Below are 19,905 nucleotides of genomic sequence, written 5' to 3' on the forward strand. Positions count from 1 at the left end.
AATAAATCCACACCTGTATACTTTTGCATGTCTGCCTAAGAAAAAACTGAATGGCAAGTTTTGCAGCAATCTGAGGTGAGTTATTTTTATTATTTATTTATTATTGAGTGTTTTACAAATGTCAATGACAATCCATTTAATAAGGCTTCACATCAAGCAAGAGGTTGACAACACAGTGGGTTGAGAGAGTTCTGCTGTGAGGAACTGAGATGTAGCCTGCACGCTGTGGCTTTTGGTTCTCAAAACTTTCTTTTAGATGTTTTTTTAAGTTCCCTTTAGTTAAGTGAAGGTACTGTATTTTCCTTTGTTGGCTACTGGGAAACCAATCTCTGTTTCTTCATATGAAAGCAGACATGCATGCAGAGAAGTGTAAGCCTGGTGTGTGGTTTAACTCTGCTCTAACAGACTGTAAAAAGTCATCTGTCCGTACTGATTAATAAAATGCCTGGAATTCAGTCATGCAGTTAATAATGAGTTTAGCCATGCCCAATCTGATGTCAGAGTTAATGATCAGACAGGTCCTTTAAGGAACTAGCATTCAGGTACTGTGAGTCATCAGCATCAAACTGATGCTTATAAAAATATATAAAAACTATGTTGAAAATTATAATATAAGACCACTTGTAGTTGATAAAATTTAAATAAAAAAAATACATCTACTAAAAAAAATGTGTTGCAATTTATACCATTTTATAGTGAAATATCACAATATATATTTTTTTAAATAATCTTTATTGTGGATTGGCATTAACCAAACAAAATAAAAAATAAATAAATCTAAGGTTTTTTTTACCCTTTTATAGTGGTTTAGCACTAACCAAAAATACATAAAATACAATATACCTTTTTTTTTTTTTACTTTTAGAGTGGATTAGCATGAACCAAAAATAAATAAAACACAGTCTACATTTTTTTTTACTTTTATAGTGGAATAGCATTAACCAAAAAAAAAATTAAATACTATCTAATTATTTTTTTTAATAATTTTTTTAAAATATTTTTTTTACCATTGTTTTACTTTCATAGTGGATTAACCAAAAATAGATTAAATATAACATAGGTTTTTACATATATATATATATTATATAGTAGATTAGCATTATATAAATATATGACTAAATATTAAATAATAAATATTAAACAAAAATAAAACACAAAAACGTTTTTACTTTTTATATTGTTTTAACATTAACCAAAAATAATGAATAAAATATATAGGTTTTATAAGCTTCATAAAACCTGTTTTAAATATTCTTATGTTTTATCAGGGTGGTGCTTAAAGCCTGACGCACTTTATTATCTGGACGGACAGGTTCAGCGAGGAAAACCCGCACGAGCACAAGAACTACAGAACACAATGCGAGAAAGCCGCGTCCTCCTGCTGAGGTAATGTTTCTGTTTCTCTCAGTCTTTAGCGTCGCTCAGGCGTTAGCTGTAGCCTACACTTTATCTGTAGCTGTATGTAGACTAGACTACACTTTACTCTTTACTCTCTCCCTCTTTCTCTCTCTCTCTCTCTTTCTCTCTCGTGAGTAATCCAGAAGTAAGTTGACTATGTAACTTCCCCATAGCTGACAGAGGCTGCTCTTTATTCTTTATTCAGTCGAGTAGACTCGCCTCAGCTCGTTTCTGAGAGCTGCACGGCTGTTAGAACGTCTATCTGCGACTAATACACGTTTATCAGAACGTTATAACGTCTAAACGACTGTTGTTTTTTGCCTGTTTGTTGCTCAGGTGCTCAGGGAACCATGGAAGGCGCGCGATGCTCAATGGGGGAGTGACCGTGTCCACCAAGGCTGACCAAAGCTGATGAGGAACACTTTTTAACCAGCTTTCCAACTCCAGTACCAACTATCAGTCTACCAGTCTGTTTCTAAAACGTTCCTGACAGGTAACCAACATGGCTTTTGCACGCTTTATACGTCAGTATGTGGAACCGGTGGTGTTCTGCGCACAGGTGGCCAGCGCCTTCTTTGATACTGGTCTCCAGATGGTGGTGAAGCAGCGCAGCCAGAACTCTACAAGCAACAGCAGCACCACTGACCACCAAGACCACAGTCAGAACATCATCGCCAACTTCTACATGATCTTCAACATGCTGACCAAGTTCGTCCCCATCATTCCTGCACTAGTGTTGGCGCGAATCGGGGACAGGGGTTACCGGAAGGTCCCCATCGTAGTCCCTCTGGTGGGATACACCGTGTCCAGGGCATTGCTGCTGTTCGTGATCCTGCTTGATTGGCGAATAGAGGTGATGTACGCCGCCCCAGTGATTCATGGCCTTTGCGGAGGCTTCTCGTCCTACTGGGCCGGCGTCATGGCGCTTGTGTCGGTCACCACAAGCGAAGAAGACCGATCCCTCCGCATCATGCGCACAGAGCTGGTGTACGGCATGGCCGGCTTCCTGGGCAGCCTAGCCTCGGGTCACCTGTTCCAGCTGTACTCGGTGGACATAAAGCAGGGTGTGGTGCTTGCGAGCATGAGTGTGGTGCTCTATGTTTTCTGTCTCCTCTACGCCACCTTTGTCCTGAAGGTGAGCCGGCTCGCCCAAGACGGTCTACAAAGGCAGGACAGCACCGGCATCATCAGCAACCACTTCCAGCAGGACAAGATGATCATCGCCCTGCTCTTCCTCAGCGGGATCTTGTACGATGTGGCCGTTGGAGGCGGAGTGGAGATGCTGTCCATTTACGTCCTGAAGCCACCTCTGGCGTGGAGCGCCACGGAAGTGGGCTACGGGAATGCCGCTGGAAACGTCATCTTCATCACCAGCTTTCTGGGCGTGAAGCTCTTCACCAGGTTTTCTGTGAGCGACTCCAGCATGGTCATGATAGGCATGGTGTCATTCATGATCGGGATCTACTTCATGACCTTCGTCACCTCCACGGCCATGTACTTTTTAGGTGGGTGTTCTTTTCATTTTTATTGCATCTCAATGTGATATTAAAGTGGTATTTTGGCAAATCTAGACTAGACTAATATTAATACCAGTCATCATTATACAGTTCATATTTTGTTTAAATATTGTATGTTCAATTGAATCCAGTTCCATGTTATTGTCATAATACTGACACAGGGTTGTACTGCACAGCGAAACATTGTTAGGCTGAATTTTCAGTGCAGTAACAGATAAAGGGAATGGGGTAATATCGCAAGTCCACAAGACCAATTTAAACTGTAGAACATATACTGACATGCTCTACAGCTCTGGAAAAAATAAGAGACCACTTAGAAATGATAAGTTTCTTTGATTTTACAAAATTAAAAAATTCTGGAATATAAATCAAGCTGAACAGTTTGAATTTTTGCACCAGGAGTGACATAAAGTTATCCAAAAGCAGTGTGTAAGACTGGTGGAGGAGAACATGCCAAGATGCATGAAAACTGTGCTTAAAAAACAGTTATTTCACCAAATATTGATTCCCAAACGTTATGAATATGTACTTGTTTTCTTTGCATTCTTTGAGGTCTTAAATCTCTGCATCTTTTTTTAGTTATTTCAGCCATTTCTCATTTTCTGCTAAATGCTCTAAATGACAATATTTTTATTTGGAATTTGGGAGAAATGTTGTCTGTAGTTTATAGAATAAAACAACAATGTTATTTTACTCAAACATATACCTATAAATAGCAAAATCAGAAAAACTGATTCACAAACTGAAGTGGTCTCTTTAAAACAGGTCTATGATGATGCTGCAGTGATGCCTTAACTACTGTTAAGCTGACAGAAGTTAAAATAAAGGTTCTTGTTCTTCTTCTTACTATTAAAAGGTTTACATACTCTAAATTTGATTGCAGAAGGTGTGCAGGACCAGGGTTGCAAATTGTGTTACCATTTCTATAACCTGTAGGATGGTAACAATGAGAAATCCGAGGCTTGCACATGCGTTATCTCCATCTCGGTTCATTTGTTTGAACTATTTATTGATCTGTTTGAGCGGATGCTTTCAGATCCAGAGATGATTTACAGCAGGATGATTCAAACCTCACAGGCCTAAGTACCTTTTAATGTAGAAGTCAGGTGTTATGTACTGAACCATAGACTGTAAAGGATTATGTTGTACAACCTTGTATAGTATAATGACAGTAAAATGAATGGAATAAAAATCAACAGCTAACCACCCAGATACTATCAGTCATCACTAGGGATGTATTGAAGACAGTCTTTAGTCTTTAGTCTTATGTACTCTCTATGGGAGATTTTCTACTAGCTTTTAAAGCTTTTCTGTGAGGATTTGATTGAAAGAGCATTAGTAAGGTCAGGATATTGGATGATCAATTCCATAACCTTATCCCAAAATTATTGGATGCAGGTGCATCATTTGAAAAAACAGAGTTGCTTCCACAGCTTAATGCTGGGGGCATAACATCCCTCTAGCCTATGCCATTGGCATATGGCATTATTAGGCATGGTGCTGACAGTTTGAGGTTTATCTCCTCCGGAATGTCCTACCCTATTGGCAATATCTCTCAACACATCTGTGTCTGGAGAGTGCAAATTATGGTAGCTGAATGCATTCATTAAAGGGGTGTCCACAAACGTTTGAAAATAAATGTGCAGTTTTCACAGACTGTTTTGGACTATACAGCATTCTGAATGGAGATTTTCCACCAAAGTAAAATGTATTCTATGATTAGGCGTAATCCCTGTCTGGAAAACTGACCCATAGTGTATGTGTCAATACACCAACATACATTCATCGTAGGAATGCAGTGAAATGGATAAAAGCTGATATTTTGGAGTTAGAGAGCAAACAGCTTAAAGTGGTGACGCAAGCAAAACAGGAAATATCTGATCACACATTCCTAGAATTACTATGGTTTATATAATATACAGTTTGGCATCTATGGATTGGTGGGTGTCAGTATAGTTTAATATCAGCAGTAGAAAAGAATAGAAAAGAATTGGAGTCTAATTTCAAATTCAGCTTAAAACAGTGTACACTCACACTGTGTGATGTTGTGTTACATAAAATTCAGACCACATTAAAGCTTTCATTATAATCATATACCGAAAGAGAAAGTGGCATTCAATCAACTCTGCTGCAAAATCCAGCTCTGAATCTGGATGTGAAAGCCTGTTTCAAAAATCTCTGATTAAGAACTTAAAGGTCAGCTACCATCTCAGCAGCATGCTAACCAAAAAGCAAAACATGCTGTAGCAAAAAAAGGAGAGATTTTTTTTATAAATACAGCCCGACAGTTCAAGGCAAAAAGCAGAACATGCTGCAGCAGAAAAAGGTGAGATTTTCATCAAGGCGAAAAGCAGAGGCTGGCGTGCCGGCGTTCAACAAGTCAACAGATTTGCGAATGAGGAACTGAGGGTCAAACCACTTCCGCTAGACTGTGATAGAGTCAGCTCTGCACCACATTGCTCAGTGTGTTGAAATTCTTGCCAAACAAATCGTTGAATTGGGCCTGTCAGTATTGTTTGGGCAATATATTGTCTCATGAATAATTGCAATAAAAAATGATATTACTGTAACTTTAAGACCACTTTATCCTACTAAAATCACACTTGATGTGTAGTATTGAGGTCAGCAAAAATAATTAGGTCATAACTATTTAATTACAATCAGGTCTGGAAAAAAATAAGAAACCACTTAATGATGACGTTTTCCCTTGATTTTATCAAATTGAAAACCTCCATAATATAATCAAGAAGAAGATGGATGATCACAAGCCATCAAGCCGAGCTGTACTGCTTCAATTTTTGCACCAGAAGTGGCATACATTTATCCAAAAGCAGTGTTTAAGACTGGTGGAGGAGAACATGCCAAAATGCTTGAAGCCTATGATTAAAAACTAGGGTTATTCCACCAAATATTGATTTCTGAACTCTTGAAACTTTATGAATATGAACTTGTTTTCTTTGCATTGTTTGAGGTCTGAAAGTTCTGCATTTTTTTTTGTTATTTCAGCCATTTCTCAATTTATGCAAATAAATGCTCTAAAATATACCTTTAAATAGCAAAATCAGATAAACTGATTAAACTGAGCTGTATATTAGTATGTATTAGTGTTGTGATTATGCCTACACTGATTACTTATGCCTAAACTGATCTGTTTTTCCATCTTTCTCTTTCTCAGCCCGTTCTGTAATGTTGTTTGCGCTGATCCCAATGCCAACCATCCGCTCTCTACTGTCCAAGCAAGTCCGAGGAACATCATATGGTAAGATTGTTACTCTGTACTGTTTTATCTTCAAGGAGATTTTATTGGAGATTCAAGGATCGCATCGCAGTTTTGTATCATTTTTATCTCTGTGAAGGAACATTCTGGCCTCAGATGTAAAAAAGATGTATCAAGATAAGGACATAAGGTTTTAGTACTGTTTGTTAGTTTGTTTAACTCAGGGGTATCAATCATATGGTCTGCACTCCAGAACTGCCCTAAACAGGAGAACAGAAACTGTGTGTAGGCCCACTCCTTAGTTCCCAGCTACATTACTTCCACAGTTAGCAACAGTTTCACAAACCCTAAAACAGAACCCTGAGGGATTCCACAAAATGTGCTGAAGTAATTGGTTACCAAATCATTTGTAATACTTTCTGATTTAGGACTGAAATAACAGAGTAATAAATCCAGTGTTTATTGTGTTGAACTACAAACACTGTTTAGATTATCAGCTACAGTACAAAGTAATTCAGACTTGCACTATGGTTGATGTCTTTTAAGTGTGCTCTATGTATATACTAGTGCATCTCAAAAAAAATAGAATATTATTAAAAAGTTACTTTATTTCACTAATCCAGTTCAAAATGTGAGAAACTCATATATATTATAGAAAAGAATAGAATTCAACTTTATTGTCATTGCACATGTCGCAAGTACAGAGCAACGAAATGCAGTTTGCATCCATCCAGAAGAGCTTAACAAAAAAAAAAATATATATATATATATATATATAATATATATTACAAATGTACAATAAATTGCTGAATATGTAGTAGCTATGAAGTTATGAATATGAATATATAGACTACTATAGATTATAAACATGAAGTGGTGTAAACAGAATGAATAAATAATATAAGTATGTATTATAAACAGAATAGATTTACACAGTATATACACAATAGTGAGCAGAATATATAACAAAAAAAGATCTGGTAATAAGCGTAAAGTTATTGTTCAGATCAGATATTAAGAGGCAGAGTTCAGTAGTATAACAGCTGTGGGAAAAAAGCTGTTCCGGTACCTGGTGGTCTTAGTACGGAGACTCCTGTAGCGCCTCCCAGAGGGCAGGAGGGTGAAAAGTCCATATGCTGGGTGACTGAAATTCTTAACAATTTCCCAGCCCTATTATATAGATGTATTAAACTCAGAGTGATCTATTTTAAGCTTTTATTTCTTTAATTGTTGATGATTATGGCTTACATCCAATGAAAACCCAAAAATCAGTGTCTCAGAAAATTTGAGTATTATATAAGACCAATTGGTACTTTTGGCAGTGTGGGCAATGTGCCAAGTCCTGCTGGAAAATGAAATCCACATCTCTGAAATCTGCTTATAAGTTGTTCTCAGCAAAGGAAAGCCTGAAGTGCTGTAAGATTGTCTGGTAAAACACTGCACTGACTTTAGACTTGATAATAAAACACAGTGGATCAACACCAGCAGATGACATGTCTCTCTTTAAACCAGCACTGATTGGTGGAAACTTCACACTAGGCCTCAAGCAGTTTGGACTGTGTATCTCTCCACTCTTCCTCCAGACTCTTAATAACTGCTCCCTTAATTTACAAATGAAATGCAAAATTTACTGATGATAAACGATGGTTTGGTTCATTTTCGAGCAGGACTGCCAAAAGTACATTTATATATATATATATATATATATATATATAACGCTGAGGAAAATGCACTTTATAAATATATAGGGAATGAAGAAGTGAAACCACGCGTGTGCATTCGAGGCAGAAGGCCAAGTGTCAAGAAAGCATTTTGCATTTTAAAATTCTGAGAAAGGTAGTGTTGCACCCTTTTCTTCACAGCTGAAGTGCGTTTGAAGGCCCAGAACCCATATATGAACTCCCATGGGTGCTGGTCTATTCTGAAAAATACCTTTTCCTGTCAGGTTGTGCAAAGCAGCTTTAAAAGCAAAAAATAAAATAACTGAAAGTGCCAGTTGAGCTGCTATTTATTGGCAGAACCTCTGGCATACTTGTTGATTCTGTTTGGTTTGAGTTGAGCCATTATTAAAAAAAAAAAATAAGTCTTCAGTGCTTAGCAATGGACTAAACACGTAGTTTTAAATACACAGAAAAGGACAGTGGCGTGCACAGACATTTTGGGGGGCAAGTGCTCAGGGGGGAAAAAGGGCACTTTGAGCGCACTTTTAATTTTACTGCCCCCCCAAGCAAATCAGTCTAGAACCGGGGCTGTATGTGGTCGTCCTCACGTTATCTATCATCGATTTGGGCTAGAGCAGCTAGGTTATCTGGTGACCAGTCGGCTAAAGATGCTTAGTTGTTTGGTGCTGTATGAGACATTTTACTGCACAACAAAATGATTTCACGTTGTGTTTAGAGGGAAACGGTAGGATTTTACTTGATGTGTATGTTACCTGGCTGGTGGGACACGGGGGAGAAGAAGCCTATCTGTTGCCGTGCGTGCTGTGCTGAAGACTCGCTGAACTGAACTGCTGCTGCAGCGCATCTACTGTGCCTTGCGCGACCGCGTGGGGTCACGTGACAGAGGAAGAAAGAGGTCGGGTGTGTGCGAGCTGATTTCAGGGCATTCTGTTTCCACTCGTTTTTTAATCGCTCAGGTTTTCAAAAGATCATTTTAAACCGGCCTCAGTAAAATTTTTATTTTAATTTTAATTTTAATAATAATAAAAAAAAAAAAAATAAAAAAAAGGAAGTTTCAAAAGGGCAGAGTTGGTGGTGCTCTACAAGCCTCTGGTAAAGGATGTATATTATCCACACTCTGTCAATTATTTTGTTTGCCACAACATTTACAGTACATATTTGGTATTTGGCAAGCACTATTTGAGCGACTTACAAGGTTACTTGTTGAGCTTAAATTCTCTGCCTGAACCGGTCCGAGATTTACCACCATTTTCCTTGGGTCGGGATCAAGAAAATAATCGGTGATGAAGATTTAATGCTATTTTCATTTTATATAAAGCTATGGCATGATAATCACAATATAGAAAAGTAACAAATCAAACTGTGTTTTTAAAAAAAGATGCACAAAGTGCGCAGTGCACACTACACTTGTCTGTATTACGCACTTGACTTTCTGTTCAGTGCAGTGCAGCGGAGCCTCATTACTGTTTTTGGACATAGACTGTAAGCTCAGTACAAAAAAAAATGTTTGTTTAGAAATTATTTTCTATTCTTAAACCATGTTAAATTATATTAGATTAGAGGAAAGTCATTCCGACTTTATTCTTGTAGCCTAATTTACCGATGTTTAGGCCTGTGGAGATCTGTTCTTAATACTTTTTTTTCTTAAATAATAGGTCTATGCTTCTTCAGTGTTGCAATGTTAATTAATATCGCTCTGAACAGATTTTGCTCGTTCAACATTCTAAATATGTTTTTTAAAAGCTTAAATAGTTTTAACGCTCTACTTACTAAAACAAATGTCAGGTTTAATTCGGGCTCAGGCTCAAAATGACTGAGTGAATGGGTCGGGTTGTGTCGGCTCAGGCAGAATGTGCACAGGCTCGGGCCAGGCCAGGCTCAGGCTGTATATTTTGGGCCCGATCTAAGATCTAGTTACTTGTATTAGAGAGGTGGGCCAATGTAGTGTTATTAGCCTCTTTCAAGGAATCTTATTGTTATAGTAGAATAGTAATAGTCAGTCACCCAGACCAAGAATTCAACCCAAGTCTCTCTCATGGTGTTACAGAGGCATGCAATGGTTTTATCTATTGTGCTAATAAATTTAAAAATAAATTTCCTTAAATAAACACAAATGCACAAATGATCAAGTGTTCTTCATCACACCCAGGAAAATCTTCTTTCCATTTCCGAAAGGCTTTTCTATACATTAGCTAAAAATATCACAGATAACAGAATGCCAGCTGGCAGCCGGCTCTTCACAGACACTCCCAGACCTGATCTCAGCCCACACAGAGCGCGCCTACCAGATCCACAGGTTCAGCCACTTCTAGAACACTAGCAGAACACTAAAATACAATGCAGAACTCCACCCAGAACAGATTAAAATACCTCCAGAGATAAAAATAGATCATACGCACATTCTAAAGCTGAATACTTTTTAAAGAACAAATACAAGATCAGAAATTGCTCAACCTCAGTATTAAAAAAGTAAAAGTTGTTTTTTGATTTAGATCTACATTTCTAGAACTAAAATGCTGCACAGGGGTACGTCTGCACTAAATTTTACATTTCAGTTCTTTATCAGTTTAATATTCGGAGAGCTGGAGGCTGGAGTCAAACTCAAAAATAAGAAGTTAGGCATAAACTGTTTGTTTTAAAGAATAGAAATGTTTGTTTTTATTAATTGAATCAATTTTCTAGTTTATCGTTGCTCCTGTAAAAATCCTGTAAATCATATTTTCTCAATTTTCACATTTTTCATTTTTGCATCTTATAATAAATGTCGGTTGGATTATATGGTTAGATTTGGGGAGAAAATCAGAAAGTGGACTAAACTTTTGTTGTGATAATTTTTGGTGACATACAGATTATGAATTTATACAGGAGAATTTTTTACAGGAGGAATGAAAAAACTAGAAAATTTGAAAACCAATTTTACCAAAACAAATAAAAAAAAATAAAATAAAATAAATTAGATCATTCTATGTCCAAATTTCTATTTTAGAGTTAAGTCTCAGATGGCCATAAAATTTACCTCTTAGATGTTACACTGACATTTAAGGGTCATTTAGATTTTTTTAAATGAAACTATGAAGGTACCATATTTTGTATGTATGTATATATATATATATATATATATATATATCAGGGGTGTGCAGTGAGGCCCTTCTAACCCTCAGAGCGGTGACAATAGATGTATGTAAATAATTACATAATATTTAATCAGGAAATATATATTTTAGTTATTTTAAAACTATAAGCAACTAATTAAAAGCATTAGTCTGTGTTTTTCAGTTGCTATAGGACTCTTATTTGACTGACAGCGGTTCTAACCAATCAAAGCTTTTTAAAATAGCTTCTGCCCTCGTGTGTGTCTGCGTGCCCCTTTTACTGATTTATTTGAAGGGTGTAGTAATGAGTATATTAGCAAAGTCGCAGAAGGGGCACCCACTATATTAACATGCCTGTAATACGGAAGCTGTTAAGTAGATAGGCGTGTTTCACAGCCAATGTACGGCTCAGTAAACAAGTTAGTTCATGCCAGAAAATAAACATATACTTTTACAGTACACATATTTTAAACTTCACAGTTTAAATCTTTATTTATTGTGTTTTTCTATCTCTACAGGAATGACTTTCACATGCCTCCAGCTCTCCTTCAGACTGGCCAGTTTAGCTACAACACCCATCTACACCAAAATCTACGAGTCCACGCTGGACACCTTCCCTGGATTCGTCTTCATCTTATCCAGCTGCATCACCTTCCTCTCTGTTATACCCATCAGGTAACCCCAACACACTGCTCACCAAATATAGATCTTACTGTTTTTTTTAATAAACATTATACTATTATGCATAAAAAACTGTTATGTGACTTAAATGTATTTATTTTTAGTTATTATTAATTGTATTTATTATCAGACCTATTATTATGTTTAAAACTATTTTAGACAATCCCTTTTCTTATAAACCCTAATTATCTGACTGAATATGTTTCCCTATTTATTTATTAATTTATTTATTTATTTACCGACCTATTATTATTATGCCTAAAGCAAATTATATAATAATATTAATAATAAACTCAGTGATCAGGCTGAATTATTATGTTTTTTATGTCCCCACAGTGTTGTAGGCTGGTGCACTGTGAAGCGGGATAACTATGAGATAATCCAAGGGAACTGAAGCAGGCGGATCTTCACCTGATTGAGAGACTATAAGAAAGAACGCGAGAGTACTGTGTTCTGTCTCCTGCTGTGAAAGAAAAAAAAACATTTATTAATTTTAAACAGATGCAGCTCACAATTGTTACTGTAACCATAACATAGTGTTACTGTATTACATTTTACATTAGACTGGTAATGTTTATTTGTGAGACATTTGGTTTGTCTCAGCTGTTTATTTGTGTATTGCGCATTGTTACATTATTGTTATTATAGTGTTACAGTGTACATGATACATGATATAGTGTATATGATTTTGTATGAGAATTTTACTGTGATGTTATAGCAGAAAATGTTGTTTTTTTTAGTTTATTAGGAGACCGATCATTTACTATTTTAAAATGTAAAATTTTTGTTATTATTACTGCTATTATTATTGATGTATGTAATGTTCTTTTTTATGTTAATACGTGTGTCAATTCTGATGTAAAACTTTACACTGAAGTGCTGGCACTGAGAGGCGATATGAGAAGAATATGATGGATTGAAATATTCTTTATGCATTTAAGTTGTAAGCAAGGATGCTACTGAATATACTGTACTATCAAAAGGCATTAACACATCATTTATTAACCCATTGAACCCTTTATTTAATATTTAGTTATGAATCCTTATGCAGAAACAACTCTGAACAAGGATATCTTGTGAAGGAATCTCACAGGGTTACATTTTTGGGGGAATATTAAACTGATGATAATTACCAAAGCAGTGTGAGCGTCAGTATTTCAAATGCACTGATTAAAAGGGCTCAGATTTCAGATTAAAACACTGAAACGCACAGTTGGCCATGCTCTCTCTCTGGGGGGGTTAGATGGTGCTCTCTACCCTCTTCACTCCTAGTTTAATGTTGGTCAGCACTGGCATCTGTTAGCTGCTTTATTAGAGTTGGGGATCTGGCGCTTTCTTCTGAGTGCACTGGATGCATTAATTAGCTTAGCTTAATTTGTGAGAAAATTGCCAAAAAAAAGAAATGCACAACCTAACCCCTGTTTAAAGATTGTCCCATTCAAAATAACTGTATATATTGTTTACTGTTAGTTGTACTATTTTTTGTCTTTTCTGTTGACTTGTCATATTTTGTAACTGAACAAACTGAAGTTAAACTGGGGAGAAAAACACACAAACTGTCACAGACGACAGTCAATACCAAACTGCTAGATGTCATTATTCCCAGTTCAATGATTTGTAGAATGTGTGCATTTATTTTGCTTGTGTTGATTTTTTTCTGTTGATGTTGTGTTTATAATTATAATATTATAATAATTATAATTACAATAATACCTGTGCAATATAGCCCCCATGCTTATTTCATAAATGACTTGTTCCAAGATTTTATCATTAAAAAATTAAAATTATGAAAATGACAGAGAAAATGAGTTTTATGTGTGTGTGGCTGCCTTTATTTCAATTTTAAAATGAATCCTTTAAACAAGACAAAAGAAAACAACATTTGTTTCTCCCTTTGCAGAGACTTTTTTTTCTTGGCCAACTTTGCATTGATAAAACGTGGTGTAATTTATGTTTAGATTTTATTTTTATTTTGTGCAGACATTTACATTAACAGGGATTAATATTCAATATGTTTTTTTACATTTATTTACACAACCTATATATATATATATATATATATATATATATATATATATATATATATATATATATATATATATATATATATATATATATATATATATATATATATAGTGCAATACTTACTAATAATGGAAAAAATAAGAGACCACTGCTTAAAGTTTTGCACTAGGAGTGACATAAAGTTATGCCAGAGAATATGCCAAGATGCATGAATAATTAAAAACCAGGGTTATTCCACCAACTATTGGTTTATGAACTCTTAAAACTTTATGAATATGAACTTGTTTTCTTTGCATTATTTGGGATCTGCAAGCTCTGCATCTTTTTTGTTCTTTCAGCCATTTCTCATTTTCTGCAAATTAATGCTCTAAATGACAATATTTTTATTTGGAATTTGTGAGCTGTAGTTTATTGAAAAAACAACGATGCTCATTTTAGTCAAACATATACTTATAAACAGCAAAATCTTAAAAAAAAAAATTGGTCACTTGATGTTTTCCAAAGCTATAAAACACAAACAAAAAGGTAAAGAGATAAAAAAAAATCTAATCTATAAGTAAAACCAGTATCTCCTGTGGTCCAGCAGAGGGCGCCAGAGCCACGCCCAGTGTAAGAGACTATCAAAGAGTCTCTATGGAGGAAAATACCCACTTCACAAGCTCTTTCGGGCTTGACAGGCACTAGAGGGCGCTCCTGAGAGAGTCCAAAATTGGTGGATTCCTATGGAGCGTTTAAGCAAAATCGGAGTTTATATATGTTTAATCATTTTTGTACTGAAAACATTAATTCCTCTTAACACAGAACGTTATTAAATGTTTCGGTAACGTAAAATCTAAAATCTAAAATCTTAAAATCGTTTAAACTCCAGTTATTGTCCTTTATAACTCCATGGAGTTATAACTCCATGCTCTGGCTGTTTCTCCTGCATCAGCTCAAGCAGCGCCTGTGCTGATTAAAACCTGTTTACTGTAGAAACATGGAAAAATACAGCTGAGTTTGCTTTACGTTTATAGCAAAATACTTTAACATACTTTCTAAAAGTAAGGAAATATCCTTTAAAAAAAGTAAAAAGTAATTAGTCTCTCGCGGACTCCCTCTTGCGGTTCATAGTCATTTTCTGATATTACGGAGGAAACAGGAAGTGGGCAGGCTCGCTATAAACCAGCTGTGGCTTTACTGTTAGAAGCATTGGGCATATCCTTCTTATTAATTTAACAAACAAGCTTAAAAATCCTGTATTTGGTCTACATTTTATTACAAATTGGCAGCGAGCTCAGCTTATAACTTACAATTAATCCTAAAGTGGATCAGATTTTACAGAGACCAGGAGGGCTGTGGATAAAAAAGAATTAAATAGAGTAAATCACATAGCAGTTCGTGCTCATGTTTTCTTTAATTTAAGTAAACAATTTGCAATTTGTGCTTACAATTTCTTTAATTCACGCTCACGATTTCTTTAATTCAAGCAAACAATTTATTTAATTTGAGCGAACGATTTCTTAAATTCGAGCGAACAATTTCTTTAATTCACTCTCACAATTTTTTTAATTCGTGCTCACGTTTCTTTAATTCACCCTCACGATTTCTTTAATTTGTGCTCACGATTTTTTTCATTCATGCTCACGATTTCTTTAATTTACCCTCACGATTTCTATAATTCACCCTCGCGATTTCTTGAATTCGAGCAAAAGATTTATTTAATTTGTGCTTATGTTTTTTTTAATTCGTGCTCACAATTTCTTTAATTCACGCTCATGATTTTTTTTTATTCGTGCTCACAATTTTTAAAATTCGTGCTCAGGAGTTTTAAACTTCGTGCGCACGATTTCTTTCATTCGAGCAAACGATTTCTGTAATTTGAGTGAAACATTTTTCTGCACACTAAGACAAGAAGCTCTGAGGGAAAGGAACATTTTCCGATCTGTTACAGGGCTGCTGTGATGATAATCAGTTATCTACATGTATAACCTGCTGATTATTAATGCTCTAGTGTTAGAGTTAGAAAATACAGTGTAGATTTTGCCGAAGTGGTGGCGTCGTCACAGCACTTTACCAACACGGGAGGCGTGTGGGGGCTTTGCTGTTGGCTCTCCCTTACGCTGTGGCGACGCCACCCCTACGGCAAAATCTGGACACTGTACTGTAACACTAGTACTGTAACACTTTCCCTCCGAGATTCTTGTCTTAGTGAGCATAAAAATAAATATAAATCTAAATATACAATTCTGCTTGTAGGAAACAAACAGGCCATTTCAGCCCTCCCTGAGAAACCATTCATCCATCCATCCATCCATGAGAATCTATGACCAGACAGTGCAGCATTATCAACTTTGGACAACAGCAGGTCTGAATTCAGCTCCACACAGCCACACAGCTCCAAGTCATGAGACTTTACAACACAATAGAGCAGCTGAAGCAGAGACAGAGAGGACTGTGAGCTTCATGAGAGACAGCATCCACAGCCTAAGCTCCAGTGAACATACGCAGCTGACCACACACTGGGTCACATATAGCGTGTTACACAGAATGGATGAGGGGGGAAATACAATAGGTCTCAGAGTACAGCCTTGCTGTATCAAGTAAATCTACACAATCCAGTCCCCCGAGGGCCTCAGTAGACGCGCTCCATATCGACACAACACCAGCAGCTTTACGCCACCATTCAGAAGCTTGAGATTGCTTATATATTATTAATAATGTGTTTTACAGTATATGCAATATACTACTTATTATTTAAAAGGATACCCAACTAAATACATTTATATTTACATTTATGGCATTTTAGCTGACGCTCTTATCCAGAGTGACCTACAAGGTTATTTATATTACATAGGAAGTGGGCCAGTGTAGTGTTAGGAGTCTTGCCCAAGGACTGTTATTGGTGTAGCACAGCATTCACTCACCCAGACATGGAATTGAACCCTAGCCTTCCACATGGTAGATCACTGGCAGGCAGTGGTGTTCTCCACTGCACCACACCAACCTAAACACCAATTTTACACTGGATTTGTGGATACAAGAAGCAGCAAGAAATATAATTGTTTTATAAATTACTTGTCTCTTTGTACTTTTCAGCAATTTGGCAAATAACATTTTGCTTAATTAGGCTAGATTATGATTATTTGTACAATTACTAACATGTTAAATGTAAACGCTGTACACTATTTCATATCATGCCAAAAGTCATGGACTAAATCTAGTAGGTCCCATGACTTTTGCCATGTCCCATGGAAGTTACAATGCTGCTGTACTGATCTGCGGTCACTTGATAGTTTACATGGACAATGCTAGCCAGACACCACCAGTTCCGATCATCATTGGCAAGTGTTCAGCCTTGTTTAAAAAAAAAAAAAACACCTCACAACTTATACAGGTGTGGCCGTTTCCAAGCCGTCCCCTGAGGTACAATTCCATGATGAATTTACATACATATGTCCCATGACTTATGGCATATTAATGTATACAAGTATCATTTTGGTGTTTTACTACCCTGCTAAAGAAATCCAGCTCAAGACCAGCTTGTCATGTTGAGAAAGGGGGGAGGGGTTAAAAAAACACCATATGCAGGTAGGGCAGCTCATTAACTAGCTCTTCTAGTTATGTTTCCTAATAGGATTTTCTTACTTTTTCACTAAAAAAACCCCCACAAAGTCAGAAAGATGTAAAACACTTGCATACAGCTATATGCAAAGTGCTAATATTGCTCTAAAAGGCAAAATTTAAAATCACAACGTCCAATCAGTAAGATGTTCCCTATTACTGACAATTAAGCTGGGAAAAACAGACCCACATTTATGTTTTCCCATTCATAAAAACTGCCACACAGAAGTGCCAGCCAGACACATTTGAAAAAAAAAATCCAAATAACCATGTTCAGCTTTGCATGCAAAAGACATCAAGTGCCCACCATGCTACTTATGCTATGCTCTGTTTACATCAGATAGAGCTGGAAACCACGTGCAAACTGACTGCATGATAAATCTAAACAAAATATATCTCACTTTTTATGCCCCAGGTTAGCATTAAATAAAGATTTATACACTATTTTGCACAGTGACTGATTTAAAGATACACAAATAAAAAATAATGCTAATAAACTGTATAATACTACTGTTTTTACTACTGTTGATGTGCAGTGCATCCACCTTGGATTCTGAACTCAGGATTTGTGAGGCTCTCGAAATCTTCTGAGCAGAAAATCTACTTGGATCTTGGAAATTCCATCATCCAAGTTCAAATAGAACACAATATATCCATCTATAACCACTGAAATGGCACAGGATTCATCTATATTATATATACATCATTGATGCCTTTCCTTGCAGCGAAATTGGTTTTATATTAATGAAAACCCAGCTTCCAAAGTTTTGAAGAGTAGAGTAATTAATCAGCTGGACGGTAGTGGGAGAAACACCTGCAGACGACCTCAGTGGAGCTTCTTATATAACTGCACAGTCTCAGACTGCTGTTTCCCTCCATCAAACCTCAGCAGTAATTTCATTCACAACCACAGGGTGGATTTGTTGAGGCGGCAGTTTGCTTAGGCTTTCCAGCTTCAGACTACAACCCCTGGCAAAAAGTATGGAATCACCAGTCTTGGATGAGCACTCCTTCAGACATTTCATTCTGTAAAACAAACTCTGATCAAAAACATGATACAATAATAAGGTCATTCCAAAGTGCAACTTGTTGGCTTTCAGGAACACTCAAAGAAATGAAGAAAAAACATTGTGGAAGTCAGTGAATGTTACTTTTATTGACCAAGCACAGGGAAAAAATATGGAATCACTCAATTCTGAGGAAAAAAGTATGGAATCACTCAAATTGAAGGTAGAAAATAAGGACACACCCAGTTAATTTCCTTTCCCTAAATGGACACCTGCCTCAGATTAGATCTGCTCGTTAGTCTGCAGTTAAAAACACCTGCAGTCATGACACCTTGGAGGGCTGCTGGACGAATTAGAGTGGCAAGAACCATGGCTCCAACAAGAGAAATGTCTCTTGAAACAAAAGAGAGGATTGTGAAACTTCTTGAAGAAGGTAACTCTTCACGCATGGTTGCTAAAGATGTGGGCTGTTCACAGTCAGCTGTATCCAAGATATGGACCAAATACAAACAGCATGGAATGGTTGTTAAAGCCAAGCGTACTGGTAGACCGAGAAAGACATAAAAGCGTCAAGACAAGCAACTTAAGGCCATTTGTCTTGAAAACCGAAAAAGTACAACTAAACAGATGAAGCATAAATGGGAAGAAGCTGGAGCCAATGTATGTGACCGAACCGTAAGAAATCGCCTAAAGGAAATGGGATTTCAATACAGGAAAGCTAAAAGAAAACCATCATTGACACCTAAACATAAAAGAACAAGACTGCAGTGGGCTAAGGAGAGGCAATCATGGACTGTGGATGACTGGATGAAAGTTATCTTCAGTGATGAGTCAAGAATCTGCATTGGACAAGGTGATGATGCTGGAACTTTTGTTTGGTGCCGTTCCAGTGAGATTTATGAAGAGGCCTGCCTGAAGAAAACAACCAAACATTTCCACAGTCCTTGATGATATGGGGCTGCATGTCAGGCAAAGGCACTGGGGAGATGACTGTGGTTAATTCTTCTATCAATGCACAAGTTTACATTGACATTTTGGACAGTTTTCTCATCCCTTCAATTGAACAGATGTTTGGAGATAATGAAATAATTTTCCAAGATGACAATGCATCGTGCCATAGGGCAAAAACAGTGAAGGCATTCCTTGGAGAAAGACACATTCAGTCGATGTCATGGCCTGCAAATAGTCCAGATCTCAACCCAATTGAAAACCTGTGGTGGAAATTGAAAAAAATGGTCCACAAGAAGTCTCCGACCTGCAAAGCTGATCTGGCAACTGCTATCAAAGAGAGTTGGCACCAAATTGATGCAGAATACTGTTTGTCACTCATCAAGTCCATGCCTCAGAGACTGAAAGCCGTTATAAAAGCCAAAGGTGGTGCAACTAAATACTAGTGATGTATTTTGAATCATATTTTGTTTATCTGTTTTTCATGATTCCATACTTTTTTCCTCAGAATTGAGTGATTCCATATTTTTTTCCCTGTGGTTGGTCAATAAAAGTAACATTCACTGACTTCCACAATGTTTTTTCTTCATTTCTTTGAGTGTTCCTGAAAGCCAACAAGTTGCACTCTGGAATGACCTTATTATTGTATCATGTTTTTGATCAGAGTTTGTTTTACAGAATGAAATGTCTGAAGGAGTGCTCATCCAAGACTGGTGATTCCATACTTTTTGCCAGGGG

At 36.7% G+C, this 19,905-nt stretch overlaps 1 protein-coding gene across 3 annotated transcripts; it reads left to right on the top strand.

Moving 5' to 3' along the window:
- Nucleotides 1-1,272: 1,272 nt before the first annotated feature.
- On the top strand, nt 1,273-13,371 carry LOC103047607 (thymic stromal cotransporter homolog). 3 transcript variants are annotated; one of them, XM_007254085.4, is made up of 5 exons: nt 1,273-1,386; nt 1,735-2,903; nt 6,091-6,174; nt 11,425-11,581; nt 11,924-13,371. In XM_007254085.4, exons 2-5 carry the CDS (start codon nt 1,901-1,903, stop codon nt 11,979-11,981), a joined length of 1,302 nt encoding a protein of 433 aa, XP_007254147.1. In that variant the 5' UTR covers nt 1,273-1,386; nt 1,735-1,900; the 3' UTR covers nt 11,982-13,371. The 3 variants fall into 3 exon arrangements, with proteins under 3 accessions (XP_007254147.1, XP_015462562.1, XP_007254148.1); XM_015607076.3 differs by lacking the exon at nt 1,273-1,386 and adding an exon at nt 1,394-1,543; XM_007254086.4 differs by lacking the exon at nt 1,273-1,386 and having other exon boundaries at nt 1,561-2,903.
- Nucleotides 13,372-19,905: the final 6,534 nt, after the last annotated feature.

This window comes from Astyanax mexicanus, chromosome 20 (genome assembly GCF_023375975.1).
Source record: "Astyanax mexicanus isolate ESR-SI-001 chromosome 20, AstMex3_surface, whole genome shotgun sequence".
NCBI classification, from domain to species: domain Eukaryota; kingdom Metazoa; phylum Chordata; class Actinopteri; order Characiformes; family Acestrorhamphidae; genus Astyanax; species Astyanax mexicanus.

Coding starts and splice junctions, on each gene's coding strand:
- LOC103047607 (XM_007254085.4), top strand. CDS start 1,901: ATGGCTTTTGCACGCTTTATACGTCAGTATGTGGAACCGGTGGTGTTC. Junction 2,904..6,090: donor CACGGCCATGTACTTTTTAG/GTGGGTGTTCTT, acceptor TCTCTTTCTCAG/CCCGTTCTGTAATGTTGTTT. Junction 6,175..11,424: donor AGTCCGAGGAACATCATATG/GTAAGATTGTTA, acceptor CTATCTCTACAG/GAATGACTTTCACATGCCTC.